This window comes from Colletotrichum karsti (genome assembly GCF_011947395.1).
Source record: "Colletotrichum karsti strain CkLH20 chromosome Unknown Scaffold26, whole genome shotgun sequence".
Lineage (NCBI taxonomy): Eukaryota > Fungi > Ascomycota > Sordariomycetes > Glomerellales > Glomerellaceae > Colletotrichum > Colletotrichum karsti.
This window is the reverse complement of record NW_024065926.1, coordinates 707,880-735,232: the sequence shown is the minus strand read 5'-3', so window position 1 is coordinate 735,232 and position 27,353 is coordinate 707,880. Positions and strand designations below refer to the sequence as shown.

Genomic DNA, 27,353 nt, shown 5'->3' with positions numbered 1-27,353 from the left:
GAGGCCGATTGGCGGCTGATTCGGAACACAGGCCGAGATCGGCAATCGGTACCGCTGCCGATTGTGGGACCAGTTCGCCGGGCCGACCGCGGCAGACAACGCCGGTCGGGTGGAGAGTCCCGCGGACTTGGAGATTTAGCCATAGATCATGGCTGAAATTGGTTTGTACTCAGAACGTTATTGTATTTGTCTAATCCGACAAATTTTCTATCCATGATTTGATTGACGAGCTGACGATGGCGAACCCAGCAGACAGTCTTCACCCAGTTGTAGGGCTCTTGTCACGGTTGATGCAAGTCCCAAGTACGAGCGAAGAAGAACTTGACGTTGGCATCTTTTTGCAGGGGCATCTCCAGGAACTTGGTTACACGGTTGAGAGAATCCCCATCGCTCCCGAATCATCGAGACACAATGTGTACGCATACCTAGGCTCAAATCGGCAGGCCCGTATCCTACTCACGAGCCATATGGACACGGTACCGCCGCATATTCCACTGACTATCGATACGGATGCTGGAGTTGTCAGAGGTCGAGGGGCATGTGACGACAAAGGGCCGATGGCGGCCCAAATCTTCGCTGTCGAAGAGCTACGCCAAGAAGGAAAGGTGAAAAAAGGCGACGTCAGCTTCCTTTTCGTGGTGGGCGAAGAGAAGGGAGGCCCAGGAATGATAGCCGCAAACGATATGAATCTTACCTGGGAAGCTGGTATTTTTGGAGAGCCTACGGAGGGAAAACTTGGGAAGGGCCATAAGGGCCATCTCGTGTTTGAGTTAACGGCAAGGGGCAAGGCTTGGTATGGTAAATGATTCATCGGTGAACTGAAGAAGTGGCATTGCTGACAATACTCCTATATGCAGCCATTCAGGCTACCCTCACCTGGGCATCAACGCCATCTCGTTATTGCTCCAAGCACTGGTCAAACTAGACCAGGTTCAGTGGCCGTGTTCGGACCTCCTGGGCCCATCCACCTTTAACATGGGCCAAATTGAAGGCGGCGAGGGCTATAATGTGGTTGCACCGGACGCAAAAGCCCTTTGTGCCGTTCGGGTCGCCGCCAGTCTTCCGCAAATCAAGGAAGAAATCACTGCTGTTGTTGCCGAATGCCCCGGCGTGGAGGTGGAGTTCAAGTTTGAGTATCCGGAGACTTTACTCGACTTTGACTTCGAAGGCTTCGAGTCTATGCCTGTGAGTTACGGGACCGATGTTCCAAGGCTCAAAGGTTCGCACAAAAAGGTTCTGTATGGGCCTGGGACTATTCTTGTAGCACATGGGAAAGATGAGCATGTTCGAATCGATGAACTAGTCGAGAGCGTCGATGGTTACAAGAAACTCGTCCTCAATTTCCTCTAAAATAACTGATTAACTTGGAAACTTGTGTAAACAATGATATATGACAATCAATTGATGCTTGGAATATGATGTGTTGGTTAAGACAGAAATGCCGCAATGGACAAAATTCGTCGCTCTCGGTGTCCGAGTTTACCGAATGCCGCTGTCCTCGACCAACCCCGCAACTATCGACGGCCCAATATTACCTTGGTGATTAATCAAAAGTGTTTGCAGCCGGTTGTACCGTCTACACCGACTTCAATCTCACAGCTGGAACTGGCATTCATTTTATTCCGCTACCATGAGCGGGACAACGATATCTAGCCCTGGAGGGACGCCCGAGGCGCATTTGCCCCTGCCCCAGAGATCTAGAAGAGGGTCAGTTCGTGGACTTGTTTCCAGATATTCCGATTTCATCTTCCTATTTGATTTCTTGTTTGTTTCATCTCTTTGAGAAAGCAGCCGACTTCCCTACTTCATGACGGTCCTAACCACATGCCTTCACAGCTGCTGGACTTGCAAGAGACGTCACAAGAAATGCGACGAAACAAGACCAATTTGCGAACGTTGTGCGCGAGCAAACATCGAATGCGAAGGTTTCGAAACTCGACTAACTTGGGGTCAATATCTGCAAAGTCCTCGAAAAGACGGCGTATTGATCAACCCAGTTCGACCTCGGAGCTTGAGTCAGAAAGCCGTTCATCAGCGACAACAAGCTGAAAGGAGCGCTTCATTCATACCTCAACATCGCACCACCAACGAATTCAACATTTCAGATAAACTCAACATCCCAAACCGTGTTGTTGAATCACTGAAATGCCGGTATGAATGCAGTAGTCCGATTCCTGTTTGTGAAGAAACAACCGAAAGACTTCTTGACCAGTGTACGTACCATCTATTGCCTTTGAGACTAAGTCTGATTGTAGTTGAGAATAGTTAGCAAAACCGGATATCTCACACTGACCGGGAGGTCTGGTGATGGGGGGCTATTGAAGTCGGATGTACTCCCCCTCCGGAAAACATCTCGTTCATTATGTCACACCTTGGCGGCTTACCAGGCTACCCTCTCAGAGGAAGATAGGCAATTGGTACCTGCTTATCTTCAGTTGGGTCTTTCTGGCTATATGAAGGACCTTGATTCTTCACCCGGACTTCTCAACAATGCAACACTTGCAACGGGCATTCTCTTGTGCAGCGTGAGCGTAAGTGATGACAAGTCCTTCAGCCGCGAAAGAGAGCTGACGTCTTCATAGATATCTAGGCTCTACACCTGGACGCCTTTACTCAGCGGACTCGCCTCTGTGCTGAATCGGCGAAAGCTATTAGACACCGCACCTCAATCAGTGTTGGCTGATCACTTCCTAGAGGTCATCGGGCTTCTCGATGTTCCTCACTTTACGGTGAATAGGGCAAGCAAGTCGTTGAAGATTTGGGCCTCTTACATAGAGCCTCGAGGCTTGAGCGGAATCCAGGAGACTTCGGGTCTGCCATACTCACTGCTAAATCTCGTCTGCAACTTTGATGAGCCTCGGTCGGAACAAAAGCTCATGGATTGGGGTGGAGAGCCGTGCCATGACCTCATTCAGGTTCATCTCTGGGAGGCGTTTCGCCTTGCAGCAATATTGCATTTCAGGGCACTTCAATGCCTCAAGCAGCCTGCCTCAGGCCAGGGAAATGACTCGGCAGCCAATGACCCGTATCTTCAGACGAGGATACTAGCAGCCTGTCAAGCCGTTTTTGAATCGCGAAGCGGTTCTTTCCCTGGTGTGCAACCCTCAGGAGCTGCGCTGCTTTATCCGCTTTTCATCGTCGGCCTTTTCTCGGAAGAGAACACTTTGATTCGCTCTTCCTCAACAGAATTGTTCTCGGTGCTTGTCAGAAATTGGGAAAGTTTCAAAAATGGGTTGGTGTGGGATATCATCATTGAGGTTTGGGAACGGTCATCGAAGCGGCCAGATGTGCCCAGACTTGCACTGGCTGAAGAATTCACACGAGAGCTGAACGTTGAAGTATATTTGTATTGACCGGCCTGCTGCTTTTTGTGTATTTTCCATGTTTGGAGGACCTTGAAGTTCTTTGGTATAACTATGAAAACACATAGATAGACGGAACCAGCGTTTGCAATATTGAAGTTGGTAAGTCTGACGTGAGACTGTTATTGATGATCATGCTCATTGTTGAGCTTATATTTTGCGCCATGCCGATCTAGATGCAGTAGACTTATTTCAAATCCGTATTGGGTAGACACAGCCCTGCGTGAAGCTCCTGACGTCACTCATCAATCTCGCCAGATCCTCAGACAAATCGAGGGGTGTCTTCATGTTGTCAGTGGTTGACATTTGACCTCATATTTTATTGCGTCATGCGTGATGACTTTCCTCAGCCTCAAAATTATACTGCGCTGGATTATCACGCCGTTGTTCCTCTCCTGTTGATTTGCTGTACTCAACCTTGCAGTTTTAATGATAGCCCGGGCTGATGCAGTAATCTTACTCAAAACGGATGCTGAGGCCAACGAAGACCCTTTCGGTAAGCTTACCCTACTCAAATTTTACCATATGCAGCCCTTCCCGCACGTAAGCTTATCATACGCACTATACTAGGTGTGTCTCAATGAGCTTATTTGTCGGTTAAACATCCACGTCTGATGCATGAGCCACCAGCCTGCTTCCTGGCGCGCGTCAGTATGCCGGATGATGCTGCGGAACACCCACTCCGGGTGATTTGGCGAATTCGATCGTTCACCCGACAATTCCCATGGCGCACCGTTGGGTTAATTGGTCTCGTTGGGTTAACACGACACTTATTGTTCTCTATTGTGGCGCAATCGCGAGCTTCCGTACGGGCGTACTGGGGTCGGAAGGGCCAACACGGGCTGTGGTTTGTTAGTGCCGCGGGTCGGTCAGATCGCCCGATAGAGAAATTGGGAGACAATGTTTGCCGGGAAGCAAACACTCTAACCGCCCGTTGCCGGAGACTTGCAGTTCGCCCCATTCCATCTCATTATTTTTAATCTGGCGTAGCATCGATGTAGCATGCGTAGCCGGTTGTTGGGCTGAAATCGGGGTCCGCAGCCCGCTGTTGGAGCGGCATGGGGGCGGGAGCAAACGAATGGCAGTGCATATTGCAACGATGCGTTGGTGTCGGTGAATTTCTTGAAAGTTGAGCCGCCCGCCCCCAACCAGCATTGGGTAGATAAGAATAAGTCGCCTTTCGTCTATTGAAAAGAACGAATCTGGTATAATTGCCTGAAGCAGCCACCACTCTTCAGCAGCTCATTACATGCTCTTCCCTTGGGTCTACCGCCTCCGAGTGTTGATACTTACAGACCCATACGCTTCGATCAAGCTCATATCAACAACCTGAAGTGCTCTTCCGCAGTCATACAGTCATGGAGACAGAAAGGAAGCACACGCCAGAGCCTGTCGATGATGTCGAACTTGCTAGCACTGAAGTCGGGAGCACCGTAGCCTCGACGAAGGAAGGTGTGACTTCTCATGGGCATCCGAGAGAAGGTTGGCCAGCTTGGCGATGGCCATGTATTCAGGCAGCGTTTTGTCTCGTCGGTTTGCTTCTTGGTGAGTTCCTCTCTTTGCAAGAAGCTACTTATTTCTTTTCCAAGTTGCATACTCACTCATTCTCTGCGCAGGCTACGATGTCAGTAACACCGCGAACATCCAGCCACCGATCTACGAAGCCTTTGGCCAAGTCCACCTTCTATCATGGGTGGCCATAGCATACACCGCCATGAACGTCGCCATGGTTCCACTGGCCCGCAGGCTGGCGGTTCTAGGAAATCTGAGGTACCAGGTTGTTGTATACTGCCTGGTCTTCGTTGTTGGCTCAGCGGTCTCGGGTGCGGCTCCGAACATCAACTCGGTGATTATTGGACGCGCCATCCAGGGCATTGGAGGAGCTGGACTGTACCAACTGTATGTTCTCTGAGACTCGAGGGCGCAACCCATTTTGCCTCTGAACTGTTCGAACTTTCATGCTGACAATGGTTGAACAGAGCCATCATCATTAATACAATGGTAACCACATCGACCGAACTTGCTCGTACCCAAGGCTTGACTGCAGTCTCTTGGGCTATTGGCCTCATGCTCGGACCAGTCATTGGAGGCGCCTTCGCTGAGAACCAAAAGGCAACATGGAGATGGGTAAGTGACCAAGATCTCACGGAAGCGCATCGTTCCTTAAAACTGACTGGGAATAGGCCATGTACATCAATCTCCCTGTTTTGGCCGTCATCATTGTCTGCAACTTCCTGGCCTTGCCCAACATGCACGCACCGAACGCGGTCCCCATGATGCAAGGTCTGCGAGCTATCGACTGGGCCGGCGTCGTGTTACACGTGGGCGGCTTCATCCTCTTGTGTTCCGCTCTCATCTTCAGCGGCTCCACATGGGAATGGTCATCCCACTCCACCATCATCGCCTGGGTATTTGTCGGTGTCATCTACATCGTATACATCCTTCAGCAGAAGTTCTGCTTGCTCACCAGCAAAGAGCGTCGAAACATCCCTGCCGATATTCTCAAGAACCGTACGGTAATCCTTATCTGCGTCGCCACCTCCGCCGTTGGTGGTTGCTATGGAATCGCCCTGTACTACACTCCTTTGTTCTTCGCCTTCACCAAAGGATTTGACCCGGTAGACGCCGCAGTCAGGCTTCTTCCTTTCATCTTCACCTTCATTTTCTTCACCATTATCACGGCTGGCATTGTCCCCGTCATCGGCAGATATGCCCCATTCTACGTCGCTGGCGGTGCGTTGACCATCATCGGAGGGGCGCTACAAGCCCAGATCACCGCAACAACCTCCGAGAGCCGAGTCATGGGAGTCAGCAGTCTTATTGGCGCAGGTGTCGGTTGCATGTGGCAGACGGGAGTCGCCATCTTGATGCAGAGTGTACCCGCGAACAGGCGGCTGGATGCAACTGCCATGTTCATCATGTTCCAGCTGGCTGGTGTGTCGATCACTTTGGCCATGGCCGGCTGCATCTTCCAGAACGTGGGCTTCAGTAAGCTCAAAGAGTCACTTGGAGGTTCTGGTTTCAGTGATCATGACATTCGCGAAGCTTTGGCCGGGCTTGACTCCAAGGTCTGGTCTGACACCGATCCAAGAGTCACTCAAGTTGCCGTGGGCCACGTGGCGGATGTGATCGCGAACAACCAGTACCTGATTGTAGCTTGTGGCATTGTCGCATTTTTGAGCGGTTGTTTCATGAAATGGGAGAAGCTGGACTTCGGAAGGGGAAAGCAGGCGACTAAATGAGAGGATATCTTTACAGTGTTGGAATGTGACTCTAAAGGCAATACCGTGCAGCTGGCCTTTCCATGGCCATCGCACGCGTCAACTCTCTGGAGACTATGGTGCTCACAGTTTTATGATATTTCTACTTCACTCTTCTTCAAGCGTTCAACAAATTTCTAGACTTCAAATGACAAGACCATACATACATCATAACATAATCATAACATTGAACACTTAAGAATCGAGGACTAAAAACCTACAACTCCCTCCCAAAGGTAACGGCCGTTAAAATGAAGAGATTCGTTCCAGAAAGAAATCCGCAGAAGAAGATATGCCTTCAACTCCTAGAAATGCCGCCCTCCACTGTCTCAAGAGTCCCAAATGGCGCCGTAAGCCGGAACTCCTCGGGTCTCAAGGCCATAGACCACCTTCTTCGTGATCTTCTCGTTGGCAATGATGATGACTGCCTCTGCCTCAAAGCTCTTGGCCAGGTTGTATCCCATCTTCACCAAGTCTGGGCGACCAAGAATCTTCGTGTCATGGATGACAGCGTTGGGAATCTTGGCCTTGATGGAATCGATCATCTCCTTGCCAAAGGTCTCCTCGGGCTTCGGTGTAGACCAGATGAGCTGAGTCGCGCAACTTGGCTGTTGGATGTGACCCAGGAGGGGACCAATGCCGGAGCCTGTGGCAATGACCACAATACGGTTAAAGCAGGTAGCAATCCTCATGACACCACATGTAGGGACACCGCGCACCCAGATGTGCGTAGGGGGCTTTTGGATACAGTTCTTGGTCCAATCGCCAGCGTTGGAAACCACGAGTGAGAATCCTTTGGCGCGAGATCCCACCTGCTCGGGTGCAGGGATGGTGGCGAAGGAGTGCCATTCGAGAAGGGGGCGCTGGGAAAGCCTGGCAAAGCTACCGTTGACAGGGACGGTGTAGTCGAAGTGTAGTCTGACGGCATGGTTCGAGAGTACCTCCGCGTCAACGGGAACCTTGCGGAGGAAGAACCACGAGGACGCAATGCTCAGAGTGGCGACAGCCAGCATCCAGAAGCCGGGTGTGCGGACGCAGGCTGCACCGAGAGACATGGAGGAGACCTTTCCGTCATTGGCAGCGAGCACAATCTGCGCCCAGAAGAGGCCGAGCATCGTCCATCCCACGAAACGGTGCGTCTTCTCGAACATGTCATGGTGCTTCTTCCGGAACCCGGGCCATGCCAGACCAATCGTGATGGTGAACAGGCCGGTGAGAATCCATGAGATGACCTTCGAAGCCATGGATTGGTGGCCCCAGTTTGAACACTCCGTCAGCTGACAGACCTCGTCGCTGATGTTAGACGCAAGAAGCCAGGCGCCGGCAGAAACTGCAGCTCCAGAGTGAACTCCTCCGAAGTGAAAGATCTTGGCACATCTTTTCCGGATACCGAGCGGCCAGGACTTGGGGACGTTGCAGGTGATGGTGTAGAGGGCGTTGATGACGAAGTCCTGGCGCGCCAAGACGGCGACGAGCAGGTTCATGGCAGTCAGAGTGCCGAGCCAGTCTCTCTTGAAGCCGGCAAAAATGAGGGCAATGACCGCAGCAATGTTGAAAATGCCCACAATGGTGAACAGGCGACGGTAGACGATTGCGATTCTGTGGACGAAGCCGCGGTAAGGGCGGCCAAGAGTCTTTTCGGGAACGTCGCCAGTGAGGTCGAGCTTTTCATCGACCTCGGTGAAGCTGGATGCAGAAGACTGGGACTTCTCGTCGACGGAGGCGGTCTGGCTGTCTGTAGATAGAGACTCTTTGGACCCGGTCTCTCTGATAGTGACGGTGGCCTCCTTCTTGTCGTCGTCTTGGACGGTGACCATGTCCTTCAGAGCCCGCTTGTCCACTTTGCCGTTGGATGTAAGGGGCAAAGCGTCGAGGAAATGGAACTTGCTGGGGATGGCGTAGTAGGGCTGGCGAGCTCTGATGTGAACTTGGATGGTGTCAAGATCGCAGTCTTTGGGAGCGACAAAACCATGGATCTCGTTGCCAATCAACAGAGCAGTTGCTCTGGAGACAATGGGGCAAGAGTTGATTGAGGATGTGACTCCATCCAACTCAACTCGGAAACCCTATGATCAAATGGTAAGTGAATGTTTTCTTGAGTTGATCGTCAATCGTGTCTTACCTTGATCTTGATCTGGTCATCAACTCTGCCCAAGATGTCGATCGAACCATCTTGCCTCCAACGTCCGAGGTCTCCAGTGTTGTACATCATGGACCTATTTCTCAATTTCAGTGTTAAGCCTTTTGTGGGCAGTTCTGAAACTTACCCGTCATTGGCGAAGGGATCCAGCTTGTATCTCTCAGCAGTCTTCTCCGGCAAGGAAACGTATCCTCGAGAGATGCCATGACCGCCAGCCCACATAACGCCGGGCTCACCAACACCGAGAGACCTTCCCTCATCATCAAGAACATAGACTGTGTTGTTCGGAGTCGGTTTTCCAATCGTCAATGTCTGCCCCGGCTGATGAAGGTGCATGGTGTTGACGATCGTGGTCTCCGTTGGCCCACAGCAGTTGTAGTACTTCGCATGTGCCCCCCATAGATCCGCAAGTCTGGAGAATAAACGATTCAGTTGATGCTCAGGATGCAATGGAGTCACTTTACGTACCTCTGAGAGCTGGGCTCGCCTGCGGTTGCCGCAACTCGGACGTTGGAGTATTCTCGAGGGTCATATTTGGCCAAGATGCTTGGTGTGCAAATCAGAACTTGCGCCTAGCGAAACTCGAGTTAGTCACATAATTTGATATGGAGTCTGCACGTATGACATACCTCTCGAATGCATGGTTCCCACTTTGAACCCCTCAAAATCAGGGTGCCACCGTTGCAAAGGCAACCCAGCATCTCCCATGCCGCTTTCGATCAGTTAGTACATCATCATTGGTCAAACGAAATCTCCTCATACGTACCCATATCGAAACTAATGTTCAAAACCTGGCCCACCCGAGTTCCGGCCGAGATACCCAGGTTTCCGGGTGAAAGGCACACCAGGTTGGTGACATTCTTGTGAGTAACATCCACTCCTTTGGGTGTGCCCGTCGTTCCTACGAGTCGATTGGTCAGGATCGTTCCATCATGTCTAATTGGTAGTTGGCCATATCACATACCTGATGTGTAGATCACATAACAGCCGTGGTCTGTCTCAGCTAAGTCCTGATAGGGCAGGATTTGCGCGTTCTCGGAGTCTTTCTCCCGGTCCTCATCAATCACCAAAATCTCGCAAGAGACTCCGAGAGTCTCGAAGCGATGTTTTGTCGAGTTGAGGCAGAGGACATGCTTGCCACCAGCCTGTTCCAGAACGAAACGCAGCATAGAGTCCGGAACCACACCGCCGTCCAGCGGCACGTACTGAGCTCCACAGGACAAGATGGCAACGATACCAACCAACATGTCGATGCCTCGCTTTACGACAAGCGGCACTCGATCTCCAGGCTTGACCCCGAGAGTGGTCAGTTTCCTGGACAGCTGGTTGGCCCGATGGGCCAGATGGCCGTATGTGATCTCTCGTGCCTCTGGTGCCGACAGGTCACGGGCTGCAGTGACATCAGGCTGAGTCTCTGCATGATGATAGAAGGCGGCGGTGACGGTGGGATATTTGGCTGTGATTCGCTCTCCTTGGGTGAAGGAGAGAGGAGGCGGCCCAACCGGAGTTGATTCCGAATATTTGGCCACTTGATCCTGCATGGCTGCTGGCTGCGAGAGAACAAAAATAGCAACGAAGGAGGACTGGCAGGGGTAAATTCCAAATGAATTCCAAAATAAGAATGAGACTATTCCAAATAGTGACTGAGTCGAGGGAGTAAATGCTCCTGTGGCCGTTAGAGTCATCCAACATTTGCGAACCCTCACGACTTTAAATATCTTGACAGACCTCCTTGGGCCAACGTCGCCCAACCTTCTCCCCTTGAGAAATTCTTCGACCTTCCCTCGTCGATACAGCCGGTAACCTTCCGAATGCGGAAGGGACGAATGCATCGATACCGGATGCAAGAGATGAAAAAATCTCTCAACGTACAGCCGTCTTGAGTTGCATCAACCGCCAGGGTAAGGCGCGAGAATCCTCCCATCACCGCCGCTTTCCAGCTCCACAGGCCTCACGGAAGGCCGTTGGTTGACACATGGAAACACTCCTTCCCCGTTGAGAAGGTCTTGCAGCTATGCCGTGAGAAAGGCATGTCCTTGTCCGACCACGGGTTGAACCTGGCCGTTGACCACTCAAACAGGAAACATGGACGGACTTGCACACAACGACCAGCCTCGCGAACCCCCTCTTACACGAAGCTCCGTTGTCGAATCTGCAGGCGCGGCACGGATGTTCTACCAGTCCCCCTCCGCGCCCCGGAAAAACGTGGGACTTGGTTGTGTGCTTCATGCAAGCACTTAGAGCAACCTTCTTTTGCAACCTGGAGGTCTGTCGTCACAACATGTCCACAAATGACATCGATTCAACGCATGCCCATCACGGCCCCGTCGAGCGGAGTGGAGACTCTCTCGCTGCCGGTGGGCGGAGTTCAACGCGGCGTGGTTGATCGTCGCAATTAACCTCGTCCTCGGCCGAGCCTGGAACCTCTGCCCGCCGGAATACGAGCCCGCAAAGAGTGGAAACATGAGGGCAGCGTGGCATCGCTTTCTGGCTACCGGCATACATCACACTGTGATCTGTCAAGCGAGACGATCGCGTAAAACAACTGGGCTTCTTCTATCAACATTCACGGCATAGCGGACCACGGCCCACGACGGGAGCTCGGGATCGACTCGGAGGATTGGCGAACTTTCAGGGCAGCTTCCTTGGAAGGGAACCACCTTCACGTCTGCATGTTTACTCGACTCTGGTCCTATGACCGATGAGCTGCCTGTTTACGAAGAGCTTATGAGAGCTGGCGCAAGGCACCAATGCTACCCAAGTGGAGGGGTCCCCGAGGTCCAGATCGAGATGGGGGCTGCAACGCAATCTAATCAATCTCTGCGGGTCGGTACAAGTGGTGTGATTTTTCTGTCCCCGCGATGCGCGTTCGAGCTTGGCTGGAGCTTGGATTTGGAGTTTCTTGGAGGAGATGTTCTGGCTCTCCATGCCGGGAACCGGTGCAACCCATCGAGCCGACCGGTCTTTCGTGGGGGGAAACGATTTAGACGCGGACATGTCGATTCCGTCTACGCTACAACATCCCCGGTCTGGAAAACCAGGATTGGTTCGGGACCTGTTTGCTACCGCTGCAACCTCACGTCACTCAAGCGAAGCGACAACAAGGCGGCCGTTTGCCAGAGGCCCAACGGGGAATGGCAGCACACCATCATCCCGCAGAAAGGCGCGGATCTGTCGCGCCTAAATTCAACACGTCACATGAAAGCAGTTTCCAGACTTCCCAAATGGAAAATTCGGGGAATATTTCACGAGTTGCAGGATGACAGATGCTGATGTAAAGACAAATCACAGACTTGCAGTCCCTGGCAGAGCGCGGCGCGCGGCTTGCGGCATACTCACAACCTGTTTTGCAACGTCTCGACGCTTTCTTCTTCCGCCATCACGATGCTCCAGAAGGGTGACATTCGAACGAAAAGAGCGCAATGCGGACGATCGCAGTGCAGTTGCCGGAACGAGCCATCACCTCCGAGCCGCCGCCGTCTTCTGCATCGGAGGACCGACCGAGGTGGGTCACGGAGCTGCTGGGTGGTGGGGGCTGGGCATGTGTGTTTCCTCAGGGTTCCTGGATGTCAAGGTGCGCGCGGCGGTTCAGGATTTGCATCTGAACGACTTGCATCTGCGCAGCTTTCGTCGTGATATTGGTCACGTATGCGTCTGGTCTGTCGACGTGTTTCCCGCGGAGCAAGTTGCGATCCTGGCTCTTCGGGGACAAGGACGCTCTCTGTTCCGAGTCATTTTCGAACATGCGGGAGGTCCTTGTGACATGACTTTTCTTTTCCTTGCCCTGGTCTCGACAACCGATGTCGGAAGATGAATGTCAGAGGTGGCTGGGAATCTTCGCCTCTGCAGCTGCGATGGGTTTTTGGGGCCGTATGGAATCAAGTCAGTCTTCATCTTTCATTGACTATCAAGAGAATTGTGACCCTGTGTATGGCGGATTCCGGTAGCTCCGTTCGTATTTCCATCGTTCTGTGACCATCTCTTGGCAAACCTGCTGGTTGAGAGACATGAGATGGGAAGAGCCAAACGAAACAACAAACGCCTGAGCATCAGTGGTTTTCATGTTTGGATTCATGTTTGGAGTTGCTCAAAACCTAGCTATTCATAGATATCACAGCATTTACTTATTTTTAATCTTTACGTACGTAACTTAGAGGCATTATCTTCATCCACCCAAGGCAAGTGGAAACCTCTTTATCATCACCGTCATTAATATCGTCAGCATCTTTTGTCTTTGCTGTCGTTGGTGTTGTTACTGTTGATAGTCGACTTTGTCATCATTGTCGTTTTCCTGGTCCGGGTGTTAGGTCCATATTCACCAGTAACAGTCTAACTGTATAGAATACATGTTCATTTAGTTACTCCATACCAAAAGGTCGATGTTCTCTGAATTCATCATCCATAAGGCAAGGTTGGATAAGACGAGAATTTGCTGAATTTGATTATAAACAAGATTTCTTTGACTAAAGGCTTTTATTTAAGAAATTACAATTCATAAGTATTTCAAGCAATATTGGATTCATAACTAAACAAATTTAAGTCCTGAGTACAGCAATCCTTTGCAATCAAGAGCCTTAAAGCAACTTCCTTCTACTAAGATTATAAGATAAAGAGACTTAGAAACCTGATGGCTTGTAAGATCTTACTCAATGATTTAAAGTCAATTACTTACCTGTAGCCATGAAAGGCGGGCATTCGAAAAGATTTACTCTAATTTAAGGATGAGAACAAGCATGAGATGGAATCATTTCACATCAACACCATCGAACCTCCAGCAGAGGCCTATGTGAGGATGAAAGGCTTTGTCCATGCTCACAATGAAAATGAGAAGTTGCGGCAGCTGTCTGAGTTTTCGCTCCTTCCACTTTTGCCAATACAAAGCCCAACTAGGCAAGAACTAGGCAAGAAGCTCAGGTATGAAGCAGCAGGCTTGGCCGTTCCCTCCACTGGCCTCAACTTCGACACAACATCAACCAGAAACAACATATATACGGTATACCAAAGTACAAGATCACAGCATTCTTCATGGATCGCCGACGACGTCGTAGAATGGCTTCTCGACGATCTAGCTCAGGCCGCGGCCGCACCCGCGGCGTCGCCCGTCCGTCGCAGCAGCCGAACCTCAACCCTTCGGCGGAATCTTTCACCCCCGTCATGGCCACGCCCTCCCTCTACTCTCCACCTCCTCCAGTCCATCATCACGGTACGTATCTTGGTGCGAGGCGTGGGAGTCGACATCGTCAACACCAAAAAGCAGATCCACCACGATATCGCCATCCAGACACACCCACACACACCGTCGGCAGAGGTAATCGCTAATGACCGGGGCTATAGGCGAGCTGGCCTACCACCAGTTCGTGGCCGCAGAGGCTGCAAGAATGTACGCCCAAGGTATGATCTCATCCCGAATCCTACCCACTCCATCTGCCGGTCCGTTCGACGGCGGCCGTGGTCCTTCCCGTTTCAGCGAGCCTCATCGACGGCCGCCCATCTGAATCCCTCCTTCTGATATCGGCTCCTTCACCCGTGCTGATCTCAATCCAGCTCGGATGCCCGAGGCCAACGATCTCCCCGGCCAGCTGGCCGTCAAAAAGAAGCGTCGCGTCTCCATCGCCTTTGGCAGCCAGTCGGAGAACGCACCCTCCCGCTCAGCCTCGGCGCCCAACCCGACCACCATCGTCGATCGCAACCCTCCTCGAACCCCGCCGAACCAGTACGCCAGGCCCCAGACCGCCGCCCCCACGCCCCGCGCATACTCGTTTGACGACGACGACGAGTTCTATCCGGGTCCCGACCCGCGACTGGATGATCCCGGTCAGAGTCATAAGGAGCTTGGTCGCGGTGGTGGCCAGTCCACCAAGAAGTGAATGGCTATGCGTTGAGTTTGGAAAGTCGCCTTCTGGATAACCAATTGATTGGCCCCGAGCAGCCACTTGCAGACCTGCAGACCGGGCAAGTTGGGCAGGTAGTTCAGGAGACAGATATTTGCGGTTAGTTCGTTGCTCTTCTCTCACATGCTAAAGAACAGCTGTCACTGACGCATCGCAGCTTGCAGCTGGCCTTACTCAAAGAGCATGGTTACATCGAGACTTCACTGGGCTTGGCTATCCGGGGATGGAAGGTGGTACTTGGCAACGGCAATGATGCAATCTGGATCAATCCGAATCACTGGTGGCCGGGGTAGATTCCTGGTCTTAGACACGATGAAGCGTCCAGGCTCGCAATTGAAGATGCATTCCCAGCGTTGCATATGTTGTCAAAGGAGATGTTGAGCGGTGATTGTGTCAACAGCAAAGTGCTTTACGTGCTTTGAAAATGACAGAAAGAAACCTGCATTTGGCCATAATCATGGCGAATTGCGCGTCCAGTATTTGGAATACATGAAGACCTGTCGACCGTCACCTCTGCGGCCGGAACGCCGACCGCATGCCATTTAGGTTTCGGCTCCGGTTGAGAACCTTGGTGGCGGGCGCCGGGCCTGGGCCTCCGGGTTGTCTCGCATCATGTCCGGACCTACGCCAATTTCTTGTAGCGTTGTTCCTCTTCTCTATCTCTCTTCCTAGTCGATAACCAAACCCCGCACTTACGAACATGCATGTCATACGTGGAGGTAATTGCATTAGTTGAACGGGCAGAAAGTGACAAAAGTGGTGAGAAAAATAACTTGACTGCCCGGGGGAGAGCAAGTTGTGGACCATTATGTCCGGACCCACGTCGCTTTTCCGCAGTACCTACCTACACTGTAGTGTAGTCTTCTTTCTTGTGTGCAATCTTGTCGTTCGAATTGAATTAAATAAATGTTTTCTCACTGGCAGGCTTAAAAAAACGAGACTGTATAGATGACCCAGGCCAGCAATAACAAAAAGGCTTCCAAGCAAAAGAAATGTGCCCAGAGGCGGATTCGAACCGCCGTCAACACGGAACTGCTGCGTAACAAGACCACAACGTATCATCCTAACCAACTAGACGATCTGGGCGCTTCTGATTGACGTGGCCCGCTTTGCGAGACATCATCAATGGCACCCCGGAGACTAGATTTGTCACGAAGGGAAATCAGGCTCTGAAACTCGTTGCTAGCAATTACTTAATACGAAGAAAATAATTGGCAAGAACTGTGCTTCATTTGGGCTCTTTTTCAGCTGAAAAAATTGTCTTGTCGCCTCGAAGATGCTGGGCCTTCTTCTCATTTGTTGTGTGATGGGACGGCTCTACAAATAAGTTCACCCATCTCGATGAGAAATGCTGCACAGCTTGGCCTTCGTGGCTAATTGAGCGCGGAAACACACTGACTTCGAAAATTTTGACAGCTAACATCAAACTTTTGTATTATTTGTACCGTATACCCCAGAGTATCAAGTGCCTGTCTACATGCCGTTACGCCGTCTACCACCAGCCTTACTCCTGTCAATGTGTCCCTGCAGCACCTTGCGCGTCTGCACCAGACTGCGCTTGTTCTTGTACTTTGCCTTGCTCAGCGTCATCAAGAAGTTCTTCTGGCGCGCCTTCTCCTTGTTCGTCGTGCTCTTGCCCTCGGCTTCCTTCTTGGACTTGCGGATCGCCTTCGTGGACTTGTGCTCCTCGCGGTCGGGCTTGCCCTCCTTCGCCATCGCCACTCTCTCCTCCTTGGTGGTCTTGCGCAGCTTGGCCGGCGCCTCGATCTGCTCCGCCGTGAGGCCGTCGTCCATGTGCCGTTGCAGCGCCTTCTCAATCTCCTTCGACCTCTTCGACGTCCTGTTGCCCAGCGTCTTGTTAAGGCTGGCCTCCATGCGCAGCTCTTGCAGCTTCGCCAGGTCGGCGGGGGTGAGAATGGTGGTTGTTGCCAGCTTCTGTATCCTCTCGATCTCGGCAGCGTCGTCTTCTTCGTCTTTCTCCTCTTCGTCCTCGGAGCCCTCCTCGCCCGTCTTGCGCTTCTTGGACGCAGGCTCGTCCTCCTCGTCATCAGAGTGATCAACATTAATCCAGCCACCAGAGTCATCGCTGTCGTCTGAGTCAACCTCCCAGTCGTCCGAGTTGTAGCCATCCTCCTCCTCGTCGTCCTTGTCGCTGCCGTCGGCCGGAAGACCTTTAGCCTCGCGTCTGAGCTTGCGCTGCTCCTCCTTCCACTTGGCCAACAGCTCAATGCCTTCGATGCCACCGACCTGCTCTTCTCCAAACTTCCTCTGCTTCATCTCACCGCTTCTCAGACCCATGGTCGCATCCTTGCCTCTGTCCTTCTTCATCAGAAGTTCCGCGCCGACTTCTCTGTACAGAGACAGAAGACCCTTCGCGGCCATCATGACACCCTTATCTTTGCTCTTCCTGTACTGGACCAAATCTTGCAGAAGCGTGTCGCTCATCGCCAGAGGTTGTCTAACACAAATTTCGCGGATAGCATTGAGACCGGCAGCGGCGACTTCGGCGGCGGAAGCTTCTGACACAAATTCGTTGGCAATCTTCTGGATGAGTGGCTCAATGGCGTCGGGCGGGACCAGGTTGTGTGTTCCCTGGGCCAGGGAGGCGAGGTATGATGTGACGGACTCTTGGCGCGGCGTGAGGAACTTGATGAACCACGAGTACAGCGCGACAATAGTCAACTTGTGCAGACCGACAAGTCTCGTAACCAACTGCAGGACGAGTATCCTGTTCTCGGCCGAGAACCTGACCTTGGTGTTTTGCAAGTGCTTCTGGAAAACGTTCTCGGCGAAACCTTGAGGATCGTGCAGCAGGTGGAAGGCGGAGAAGTTGAGCGGATGGGGCTTGCTCTTGCTGCGCTCCTGCTTGTGGAGCTTGGAGACAGCCTTCTTGTATGCGTTCGCCTGCTTCTTGGACTTCTTGTTGATGCCGATCTGGTGCTTCATCTTCTGCAGGTCAATCTGCTCCTCGTCGCTGTCTTCGTCCTCCATCTCCTCGCGCTCCTTGTCGCCACCCAGGAAGAATCTCGTGGCACCGATGACGACCTTCTCGTTTTCTGACAAGCACGCTTCCTTCATGACGTCGACTGTCTTCGCATCAGTCCAAATCTGGCGCTTCCACAGCTCTCTCGTCAGCTTGACGGCCCACAGCGCCTTCGGTGACGTGCGGTCGGCGGTGATGAGGTTGTAGAGAACGGTCTGGATGGTGCGGTTGAGCGGGTGGTTCGTGCCCTTGGAGTTGGCATTGCGCATCTCGGAGAGGATCTTCTGGAAGAGGAGCGTGCGCAGCGTCTTGCTCGGCGAGGAGACGAGGATCGGGAACAGAGTCGTGAGGAACGAGGTCGAGTCGATGACTTCCTTCTTGCGAAGAAGCGCCAAGCTGCCGACGATCTTCTCGCGCAGCTCCGGGTGCAGCACCTCGTGGTGCTGGAGGAGGATCGCCTTCAGGTCATCGGGGAACGCGCCGGCGTGCTTCGGGTAGAGGTCGGCGGTGTGGGCGATGAGGTCGACCAGGTTATGGAAGGATTCGGTGTATTCTCTCGTCGCGGTCGTCGGGGAGACGAGGAAGACCTCGCGCTGACTCTCGTACTGGCCCCATTGCTGAAGGAAGTTTTCCTCGTAGGATCTGGGGTCGCGGCGGATCTTGTACTGCAAACTCGCGCTGCAGAGGTCAGCGGCTGGGAGTGAGGGAAATGCGACGGCGGAGAACTCACAAGTCTACGTCGACTTTCTCGAGGGCGGTAACCTTGCGCTTTCCCATCTTTGCTGGTTTCGGTCGGGTCGGCGTTGGTGATGGCTGAACGATGGCGGGGACTGCGCTTGTAGAACCAAAAGAACTTTTTTGCATCCAATGCTTATCGCTATCTTATCTGCGTTATCGGGTCGCCTTACCGCCGGCTCACGGCCCCACCCGGTCGACCGAGTTCACCGGGACTCATCATCCGCAGCTTTACCTCGCCAGTGTCAGGTAAAGCAGCGTTATCTATTCTCAGATTTCTTTCCAAAATCTGGCTTCAGCTTTTCTGCCTTAACCCTTCCAAAAGTCGTTGCGATAATGTGCAGATGTCTCCTCCAGATGCTTGACCGATGTCTTTTCTCTCCAAAGCCTCGCCTGAGTACACTAAACGAATTCCGGCAGTGATAACGGAGGTCATGTTTCTTTCGACCCGCAACGAAACAAGCCTTCATGTTAAAGTTCAATTTATCACACATTTCTATAAAAACAATAAAAGCAGCATCTTCATATAAGAGTCATTCATGTCGCCGTCGTTGGGGTGTTAGATCAGTATTGGAATACATTTTACTGTAGCATGAGGGTCACAACTTTCTCATGGGCAGAGAGACCCAGGATTTCAACACTGTCAGCTTAGTTATACCATGACTGACCTTTATTAGGTCCTCGGTATGAGATGAGATTGCCTCTTGGATGGTACAAGTGTGGACGCAGCGTACATAAGATGATTAAACCTCACACACGCTTCATCCCCTCCCATTGCCAGTTGTTCTGCTTGTGAGCGGCCTCAATAACCTTAATGCCGCTCTCCCATAACTCCATCTTTCTCTTCAGCGAAAAGGCGATATCAGGAACTTCACTGAGTAAGTAACCATTTGCTACGTTGAACAAATGGAGCATATATAACTCACCTTCTAGGCACCCATGAAATGCATCCTTCACGTACAACGCTTCGACATTCCGGTTTTCTTTCCCCTTCTCTTCACGTTCCTTCTTTATCCTTTCAACGAACTCCAATTGTTCCTGAACAGTGATATCTAAGGCCGCGACCACCAACAGCATCGACTCAGGCAAAGTCTCCTCTCTGGCCAAGTACGGACTCATCCTGGGGTTATTCCAGTTCTCCGCTTTGGAAGGTGCTGCATACGAATCATACAGCGGCAACAAGAACGACAACGGGTCCGTTGTAGGAAAGTTCGCAGGGCGCGGCTTATCCTCGGGCTTGGGACGCAGGTCGATGGGCGCATAGAATGTGACCGAGGCTCGGATTCTAAAGTCTTCGGATGGGATACTCTGGCTAGCAGCCAGGACCAAATTTCCGCCGGCCGAAGCCCCAGAAACAGTCATCAGTCTCGGATCCGCGCCGAGCTCCTCCTGGGCGTGATCCCGGAGCCACGCCAGCGCCGCGTCAACGTCGTCAATAGCGGCGGGGAAGGGATGAACCGGAGCGAGACGGTAGCTCAGGCTCACAACGACCGCGCCCGTCTTCTTGGCGATCAGGGAACAGAAACGAGCATCGGACTCCGGGATGCCGCCTACGAAGCCACCGGCGTGGCAGTCGACGTGAAGTGGGCGGAGACCATTGCGACCCGATCCAGTGCCGGCCTCCTTGAAGACCAATACACGTAGGGAGCGGTCGTTGCTGATGGGTATGTAACGGATCGTGTAGGGACGTCGAAAGAGATAGGGCGCTAGGGCGAGGGAGTGAGTCAGAAAGATGATGGGTTGTAAGGCTAGGAGGCGCCAGCGGAGGGTCCAAGGGAGGTGACGGCCGAAGAAGATGGCGTCTAGGGTTGGCCGGAAGTGAGCGACGACGATGTCTTTGATCGTGCGGAGCATCTCTGGTGTTAGTGGTGGCTCTTTACGAGGTGCTTGTGGAATAATGCCTGACGGGAATGAATGGGAGAACACGAGTAGGTAGCAATGATTGAAATGCCAAATTCTTAGTGCACAACGGTGTCACCTCATGATTATGGCTTGATGTAGTACAAACCATTCTTGCCCTTGTCCTTGAGTCTGAATGACCAGAGGGGAGAAAGTAAGGCGGCGTAACGTGAGACCGATCAGCTGAATGCAGGCAATGAGAGTCTAGGGATGACCCAGGCTGGCGGTCTCAAGAGCCACCATCTTCAATTAATGCCACGCGAGAGCCCCATTACGCAGCTGTCCCACCAGCACGATGTTTCGAAACATTTTCTGGGGAACCGTGGTGTGAATGGGGACGCTGTGGATATCGGCGGAACAGGGTTCGAATGAGAGGAAAGATCGACATCGCCGGGACTCCAAATGACAGCGGACGTGGTCGGGGAGGTATCCGGGATGGGGATTGGATCACGCAATCTGCGGGTTGTTACACGTCTTGACAAGACATGAGGCTCAAGCTTGGACACTCAACTTCATGTTCAAAGAAGGAGAATTTTTAGAAATCGAGCAAAGAATATTGATTCCAGAAGGGGGTTGGCAGCTGATGAATATCTGTTTCAGGCACTTTGCGAATCTAATGACGACGCCAGCTTTGTTAAATAAGCAAGTGAAATCTTTCGAGACAAAACATTTGCATCTGGGGAATGCCTCAGCCACGCGTTGGCTGGTCTCAGCTCATTGCCATTGGATCTCAGATATCTTCAGGCTGGCAGGTTGAACAAGACTGCGTGGTGGTTGAGCTGATGTGGTTAAGGGACTCTTCATAGATGTTGATGAATACGCGAAGGGGGTCGCAATGAGATTGCCAAGTTATTGCGAGCAGTCTTTTCGAGCGAATTAATCTTAATTATTACACGTGAAGGTGAATATCGTAACAGTTGAAGTGGAAGAAGCTGGAAATCTCCCCGAAGCTTCTCACCCAAACAATCATGAACATTTTCTGTCGTAAAGCGCATGCTCCAAACCATTCCCATGACGTCGGGGCAGTTGAAGATGAACCAGGCTGTGACAAGTCTTCTGTCAAGGCGAAAGAATGATCGAGTCCATTTGAATTCGCTGTCGAAGGGGTATCGTCGTAAAGACACAACAACCGAAGATGAGGACAATGTGTTCCTCCCATCCAAGCCCATCCAGACTTCACAATTGCCTCATGAACCTTCTCTCGCTTAGCAGCGAGCCCCGACAAGAAGACGAATGGCCCGTCTCATCCTCAACTTCCTGACCTCACCATCTCCGACGAGACGCTTACAAGTCTGTGATACGATATCAGCATGAGTGCTTCTTTAGGATCAGGCGCTGTGGTAAGACTCACCCTCGCAGTAGTCGGCGGTGGTAGTGACGGTAACGGTGGGACGGGGAGCAGTGCTGGTGACGGCGGTGATGCCCCAGCAAGAGCAGGCGGAGGAGTACTCAGCGGTGTCGTCGCAAGAGGAGGCGTAGGCGGGGATGACGGTGGGGAGATCGGTGACCTGGCGGATGGCCATCTCGCCGTGGTTGCGGCGGAGGCGGGCAGGGGCGGCGGTGACGGTGACGGTGACGGTACTGTGAGTTTTCGTGTTAGTCTATCCCTTCCTTCTCCGCCACTTTACATTCCAGAGCCCGGAGAAGACGTACGTGGGGGAGGGGGTGACGGTGGCCTCCATGAAGGACGAGCAGTCGGCCTTGCGGGAGGTGATGGGCAGGAGGCCGTCGCGGGTACCGGTGACCTGGCGGTTGCAGTTGTTGCCGGCGCACTCGCGCTTCTCAATGACCTTGCCAAAGGCGAGGGCGGCGAGGGAGAGGATGACGGCGGCCTTCATTTTGACGGTGTTGAGAGGTCTGACGATCGACTGAGGTCCTAAGAGATGGATGGGAGGGTTGGCTTGATTGGATGGATCTGGTAGGAAGTCGGTGATGAGAGGAAAGGGGAAAGGGAGGGAGAGGAATGGGTTACATGGCGAAGGCACCGTGATATATACTATCTGCCCCCAGTATCCCCCGAGATGGGGGGACTGGGGGCGAAGAGGTACGTTGGTGGTGGCCGTGCTGTGCCCTTCAGCTATGTGCGTACGAATACAGATGGTCTTGCACCCAAGAAGCAAGCAACTGCGGTCCGGTATGCAGCAGTCAATACGAACCGCATCAACCAGAAAGACGCAGCAGAGCAAAGCGGAGCTCATCCGCCCATCTGGGCAGCGCCCACGAAAGGGCAAGGCGATGGGAGAGAGGCGGGTCCTCGACCGGGCCTTTGGACAGACGGGCAGGGGTGGAGGAGCATCGGGGCGAGGATAAACACATTGAAGCTAGGCTCCCCCGGTGCGGTGACACCCTGTTCCTGAGCCTGGGCAGGGCCAGGGGTGCGAGAGGGGAAGAGGGCGGCGAAGGGCGAAGGCATCGAGGAACGACTGTCGATGGTTCTGACCCCCCGTTCAGCCCATCTTTGCATCGTGTGGCATTTCCCACCTATCAGCAGGCGAAACGTCCGCATGAGGCAGGTTGGCAACCGGCGTAGGCGTAGGAAGAGTCGCGCTGCTTGGCGAGGGTCCGAGAAGTATCATTTTGCTGGCAAACGGGGTCAGAAGTGACAATGTCTTGCCCTGGCATTCCAACGACGGCAGGCCGTCCAGTCAATAAGGGAACTCAAGGACTATTTACACAGAGCCAACGCTATCGCCGCGTGGAGATGGTCCGATTCGGCTTAGCCTTGCGCTGAACGCCGGGGATTCCTGAAAGGTCCTATCCAGGGTTGACGTTGTTTGCTGTTGGTGTATCCAGCCGAAAGGAAGATGAGAGACATTCTGGTTCGACGGTGGATGAAGCTGAATGCAAGGGATGAGGCGGAAAGGCAAACAACGGCAAATGATCACGGCGAGGACGCTATTGATCTCTGCGAAACACGCCTCTCGGTTGATGGCTTGGGGCTCCCGTGTTGCGTAGGAATAAAAAGCAACCAAAGACTGTTTGAAGTCATAGAGTGAACTCCCCACGTTCGGATGACGGTTGTCAGGTGCGTGAGTGATTGGCGCAGAGCCGGCGCCGAGGCGCAACGGCACGGAATGACCATCCGGTTGAGGCTTGAGCTTGTACGTGGATAATTCTTGGCTTCGCTAGGATACCAGATGTACGGTGAGATACGGTCTGCGGAAGAATCATAGCGCAGAAAAGCGTAGTTCGATACGTGAAGATCATCGTTGCTCGTGCCTCTGGCCAAGGAGAATCTCTGCTGGCGTTCTTCAATCGGGGATAGCCTCATCGGTTCTATGCGTTTTGCTCCTCTCCCAAGTAAGAGTTGAACATTAGATCACTGAGCAGTTCTTGCTCGCGATAATTCCGCCGACAAACTTCAGGGTAACATCGCGGCTGCCGCCAGGCCCTGGCTTGCATGAGGAAATGAGGAGAAGCGAAAATGAGAACTGCGAGGACGGCGACGGCTGTAAGGGCAGTAAGGTGAAAAAAGGCTGGAAGAGGCGAACAAGAAGAAAAAGGAATCGTTAGTGTGAGGGGGACCGCCAATGGGCATGCGTCGCCTAATGGCCCGCGCCGCTGTCCTGCATTGGCAATGATGCTGTCGGCGATGATCCGATGAACTCTTGGGCATGATTTCACTCTAGTCTTTCCGACGGAAGGGATGATACAGCATGGCTGTTCAATTGATGGTGTTCATACGAGTTATTGCGGCACAAATCTGAGTCTCTGACTGAGTATCCTTATCGTAGCCGACAGGCTCGCGGCATCAACAAATTTCAACAGCTCAAGCAAATACAAGGTCCCTGGTTTAAATATCGTCCTCGCACGGGGCAAACTTTGACAGAACTGGAGTCCGCCATGATTAAGCTAGTAAGCGACAGTCTAGATCTCTATGGTCCGCCCGAGATAGTGGTCAGTCCACAGGTCCAGACGATGAATAAATCCAATGCGACTGAACCTCAACTTCATGCTCATGAACCATGCTGCACTGCTACCCTGAGCAGGTTCTGAGCTGGCCAGTCGGCACCAGGACCAGCTATCGAAAGCATCAGCGTCGCAAGCCGGGGGGCCATGACATGAACAGCTCCGCTAAATGTTTGCCTTCCCCCAAGCTGTCGGGGAACCCCAACACCAACACGAGTTGGCAGTTCGCCTGTTGCAACCTGGAACCTTTCAGCCTGCGCTGAAGTAACCTCCTTGCCTCCCTAGTCTCCCGACTATCAGTGCAACAAATTGTGTTGAAATTGAGCCGACACGGCCTGTTGGATTCGAATCCACGAAAGAGCTCTTTGGACTACCTTAGACATATAGTGACAAAAGTCCCGTGTCTATCAGCGCCGTTTAGGGATCAGATTGGGCTATCAAGACCAACGATCAACGGGCCGCCGCCCGTTTGCTCATCGGCGGTGGCCGTTCTGGAAGGTCTCTGAAGAAAAACAAAGGCATTGTGAAATTGTTAGTGAGGAAAAGACAGGGTTCCCAGCGCGCCACGCCAATACTTTCCATGGACCGCTACTCCGAAAGAGGCAGCTGGAGATTGTGGGATTGTTCAATGACTGGCTGGTCGACGAAAGGCAAAGTTCGTCTCTGGATTCCAGATGTCAAATCTCGCCAGGGACACCATCGTCCGTCCATCGAATCTTCCTGTCCGTCGCACGTGGCGTTGGACATTTATCATCAACCCCAAGGGCTTCATCTTATATCCAAAATTCCAAGACGTCAAGCCCTGGCTCAAAAACTTCAATTATCGATTCTGTTTTGACGACGACCCAGGTTCTCTTCTACCCTCCCGAGCCTACCGAAGTCCACTCCAGCCCACGTTTTCGTCCCCTTGCCCTTATCCATCGTTAAGGCTAGCGTCCCGTCGGGGCATCACACCCGTTTAAGCCTAAGTGAAAGAGCCCACCGCCAGAGAGAGAGAGTTCCACAGGCTCCATCTCCGACCGGGCGCCGAGTTGTCCAGGGATTCGAGCCCTGTAAAGCGAGAGTCGTTTCCCCCGCCGTTGAACGATCCGAGAGCACGTGTAGCTCCGGGGACGGACGGACAGCTGCTTAGAGGCTTCGGTCAGGATTGTGGAGAGCTCACTGAGTCTGGACGCTCTACGATCTCATGAATGTGCTGCTGAAGCATCGCTGTGTTTACCTCTGCTTTGACGTCTTTCCTGGTCATTACATCATACCCCATCATTGGGTCTTTAACACATGCTTCATAACGCGTGATGTCGAGTGAGTTTAGTCGGTCGATGAGTAAAGCAATCTCGTCTCATCCATGAAGCCTCCATGAGTCCTCAACTATGTTGACGGATCTGTTAGTGATACTCACACAGGCCAACCCTCACCTCATCAAGTCCTCCCAGAAGCACCGAAATCCAGTCTTCGATATCATGCAAAACACCTCTTCTCCTCATCCCCAAGACCAATTTACCCGGCCATCCCCATCTCCATCATCATCTTCCCCTCACGGACCCAAAACAAGCCACCTCACCTCCCGGACGCCAAATCTCCGCGAAGCATTGCCGCCCACATCTTCTTTCCCCAGCCTCAGACCATCTCCCATCCGCGCCTCCCCCGCACCGAACACACATACATGTACGCTAACAATCCTGCGCCCAACACTCACCAGATACCTGAGGGAAAGTACGCGCATGGTATGCAAAAGTGGCCGGAACGGGGAATCGACGGAGCAGCCTCTCCCGAAATCCTCCAATGGCCGTCGTGAGCGATCCCGAGCAGCCGGCGCCGTCGATCCACGGAAGAACTCTCTAGTCGTATTTTCTTTGCGTAGAGAGGGTTTTTTTACCGGCGGAAAAGGGTTTCTTGGGAGTTCGAGACGAAACCTGTGTAAGTGGCCGTTGAGTCGTCAGCCAAGGCACATGTTCGTCATGGGACGGTTGGGCCGTCCCAGCCGGTTGATCGGCCGTCAACCTCACACCTCCGCGATGATACGGTTTCTTTCGAGCCGCATTTTACCCGCTCATCGCTGCGACGCCCGCCCGATAAGTTTCAAACGGGGGTTTGGTGATGAGATGCAGGTCCCATCCGAGTCTTCGCTTGGCCGTCGGAAGCAAGCGTGGTGGGGAGCCGTACGGCGGGGGGAGGTAAAGCCAAGCGTCGTTCCCCCGCAGTCTCTCCGCCTTCAGAAGCCCACTCTCGTGGTGATTTCCACCGAAAGCGCCTGGCGGGTCTTGGTCCATGGGAGGGAGAGGTTGAGGACCTGTTAGAGCCGACTCTTGCTGTATTATGCACAGTATCCCGTAATTTCAATCCATCCGTGAACGGGATGGATCATAGATGAAGAGGCAGGCTTCTCCGGACTTTGACCGTGTTCCTGGAAGCAGCAAGATCGCATGCTATCTTGGCTCTTCAGTATACTTGAGTTACCAACCCTTTTCCAGCATCGTTTACCAGTAATAATGTTGGCGGTATGAGCACGTCTACGGCGAAATATCACATCAAGCAGTTCACCAGTACTAAGTGAATGAAGATCGGCGAACGTGAGATACAACGGGTAGGGCTAGATCAAATCACCAAGACACGAGCCAGGAGGTTGAGCTCATCGATGAACCCTCGAGATCATAGCGTCACTCCATCGGCATTGATCTCATCAGAGGTCCTTCATCAAGTCGTCTACTGTGGCTGGAGATGGGTGGTCGACTCTTTCTACATCATACATCATGCTTCACGCCTCCAGCTAACCTCAATATTGGAACAGACATGAAGAATCCCATAAGCAGTAGCCAGAAACGAGCCATGCCGCGATATGAGAACCGCCGATATAGAACACCTCCGAGATTATGAAGTGCAAGGACATACGATGAGAGGCTCTTTTCCATCGTCATGAATGCATCTAGTGATCATGAAGAAAGAGCTGTTGGTATGTCTGACAGCAGCAGCAGCAGCAGTACCCTGAGAGCCTCACTTCTTACGGGGAGAGATTCGCTTCGAAACCAAAGCTCAGCGTTCGTGGCGTACAGTCTTGTGTCACAGACCGACCCCCGCGCCATCGAGTTCGAAATCATTGCACTGTATGCTCGTGTATGAAAGAAAGTGAAACACCAAGATACGCCCCGTTACGTAGATCGATGTACCAAAGAAAAG

General features: G+C 52.7%; 6 protein-coding genes across 6 annotated transcripts; 2 read left to right on the top strand and 4 right to left on the bottom strand.

Annotated features, from left to right (window-relative positions):
* Positions 1 to 467: 467 nt before the first annotated feature.
* Positions 468 to 6,604, top strand: CkaCkLH20_08137 (major facilitator superfamily transporter; the record flags this gene model as incomplete). Its single annotated transcript, XM_038890852.1, has 5 exons — positions 468 to 793; positions 858 to 1,219; positions 4,979 to 5,261; positions 5,342 to 5,489; positions 5,546 to 6,604. The coding sequence occupies 5 exons, from the start codon at positions 468 to 470 to the stop codon at positions 6,602 to 6,604; spliced, it is 2,178 nt and encodes a 725-aa protein (XP_038744035.1).
* A 347-nt stretch (positions 6,605 to 6,951) lies between these two features.
* Positions 6,952 to 10,303, bottom strand: CkaCkLH20_08136 (AMP-binding enzyme; the record flags this gene model as incomplete). Its single annotated transcript, XM_038890851.1, has 7 exons — positions 6,952 to 8,688; positions 8,745 to 8,838; positions 8,890 to 9,174; positions 9,231 to 9,334; positions 9,392 to 9,474; positions 9,529 to 9,663; positions 9,727 to 10,303. 7 exons carry the CDS (start codon positions 10,301 to 10,303, stop codon positions 6,952 to 6,954), a joined length of 3,015 nt encoding a protein of 1,004 aa, XP_038744034.1.
* A 3,508-nt stretch (positions 10,304 to 13,811) lies between these two features.
* CkaCkLH20_08135 (uncharacterized protein) lies at positions 13,812 to 14,629 on the top strand (the record flags this gene model as incomplete). The annotated part of the gene is made up of 3 exons (XM_038890850.1): positions 13,812 to 13,965; positions 14,097 to 14,153; positions 14,307 to 14,629. 3 exons carry the CDS (start codon positions 13,812 to 13,814, stop codon positions 14,627 to 14,629), a joined length of 534 nt encoding a protein of 177 aa, XP_038744033.1.
* A 1,497-nt stretch (positions 14,630 to 16,126) lies between these two features.
* Positions 16,127 to 18,413, bottom strand: CkaCkLH20_08134 (sda1 domain protein; the record flags this gene model as incomplete). Its single annotated transcript, XM_038890849.1, has 2 exons — positions 16,127 to 18,314; positions 18,367 to 18,413. 2 exons carry the CDS (start codon positions 18,411 to 18,413, stop codon positions 16,127 to 16,129), a joined length of 2,235 nt encoding a protein of 744 aa, XP_038744032.1.
* A 708-nt stretch (positions 18,414 to 19,121) lies between these two features.
* CkaCkLH20_08133 (lipase esterase family) lies at positions 19,122 to 20,225 on the bottom strand (the record flags this gene model as incomplete). The annotated part of the gene is made up of 2 exons (XM_038890848.1): positions 19,122 to 19,240; positions 19,298 to 20,225. 2 exons carry the CDS (start codon positions 20,223 to 20,225, stop codon positions 19,122 to 19,124), a joined length of 1,047 nt encoding a protein of 348 aa, XP_038744031.1.
* A 1,373-nt stretch (positions 20,226 to 21,598) lies between these two features.
* On the bottom strand, positions 21,599 to 22,108 carry CkaCkLH20_08132 (uncharacterized protein; the record flags this gene model as incomplete). The annotated part of the gene is made up of 2 exons (XM_038890847.1): positions 21,599 to 21,851; positions 21,924 to 22,108. The coding sequence occupies 2 exons, from the start codon at positions 22,106 to 22,108 to the stop codon at positions 21,599 to 21,601; spliced, it is 438 nt and encodes a 145-aa protein (XP_038744030.1).
* Positions 22,109 to 27,353: the final 5,245 nt, after the last annotated feature.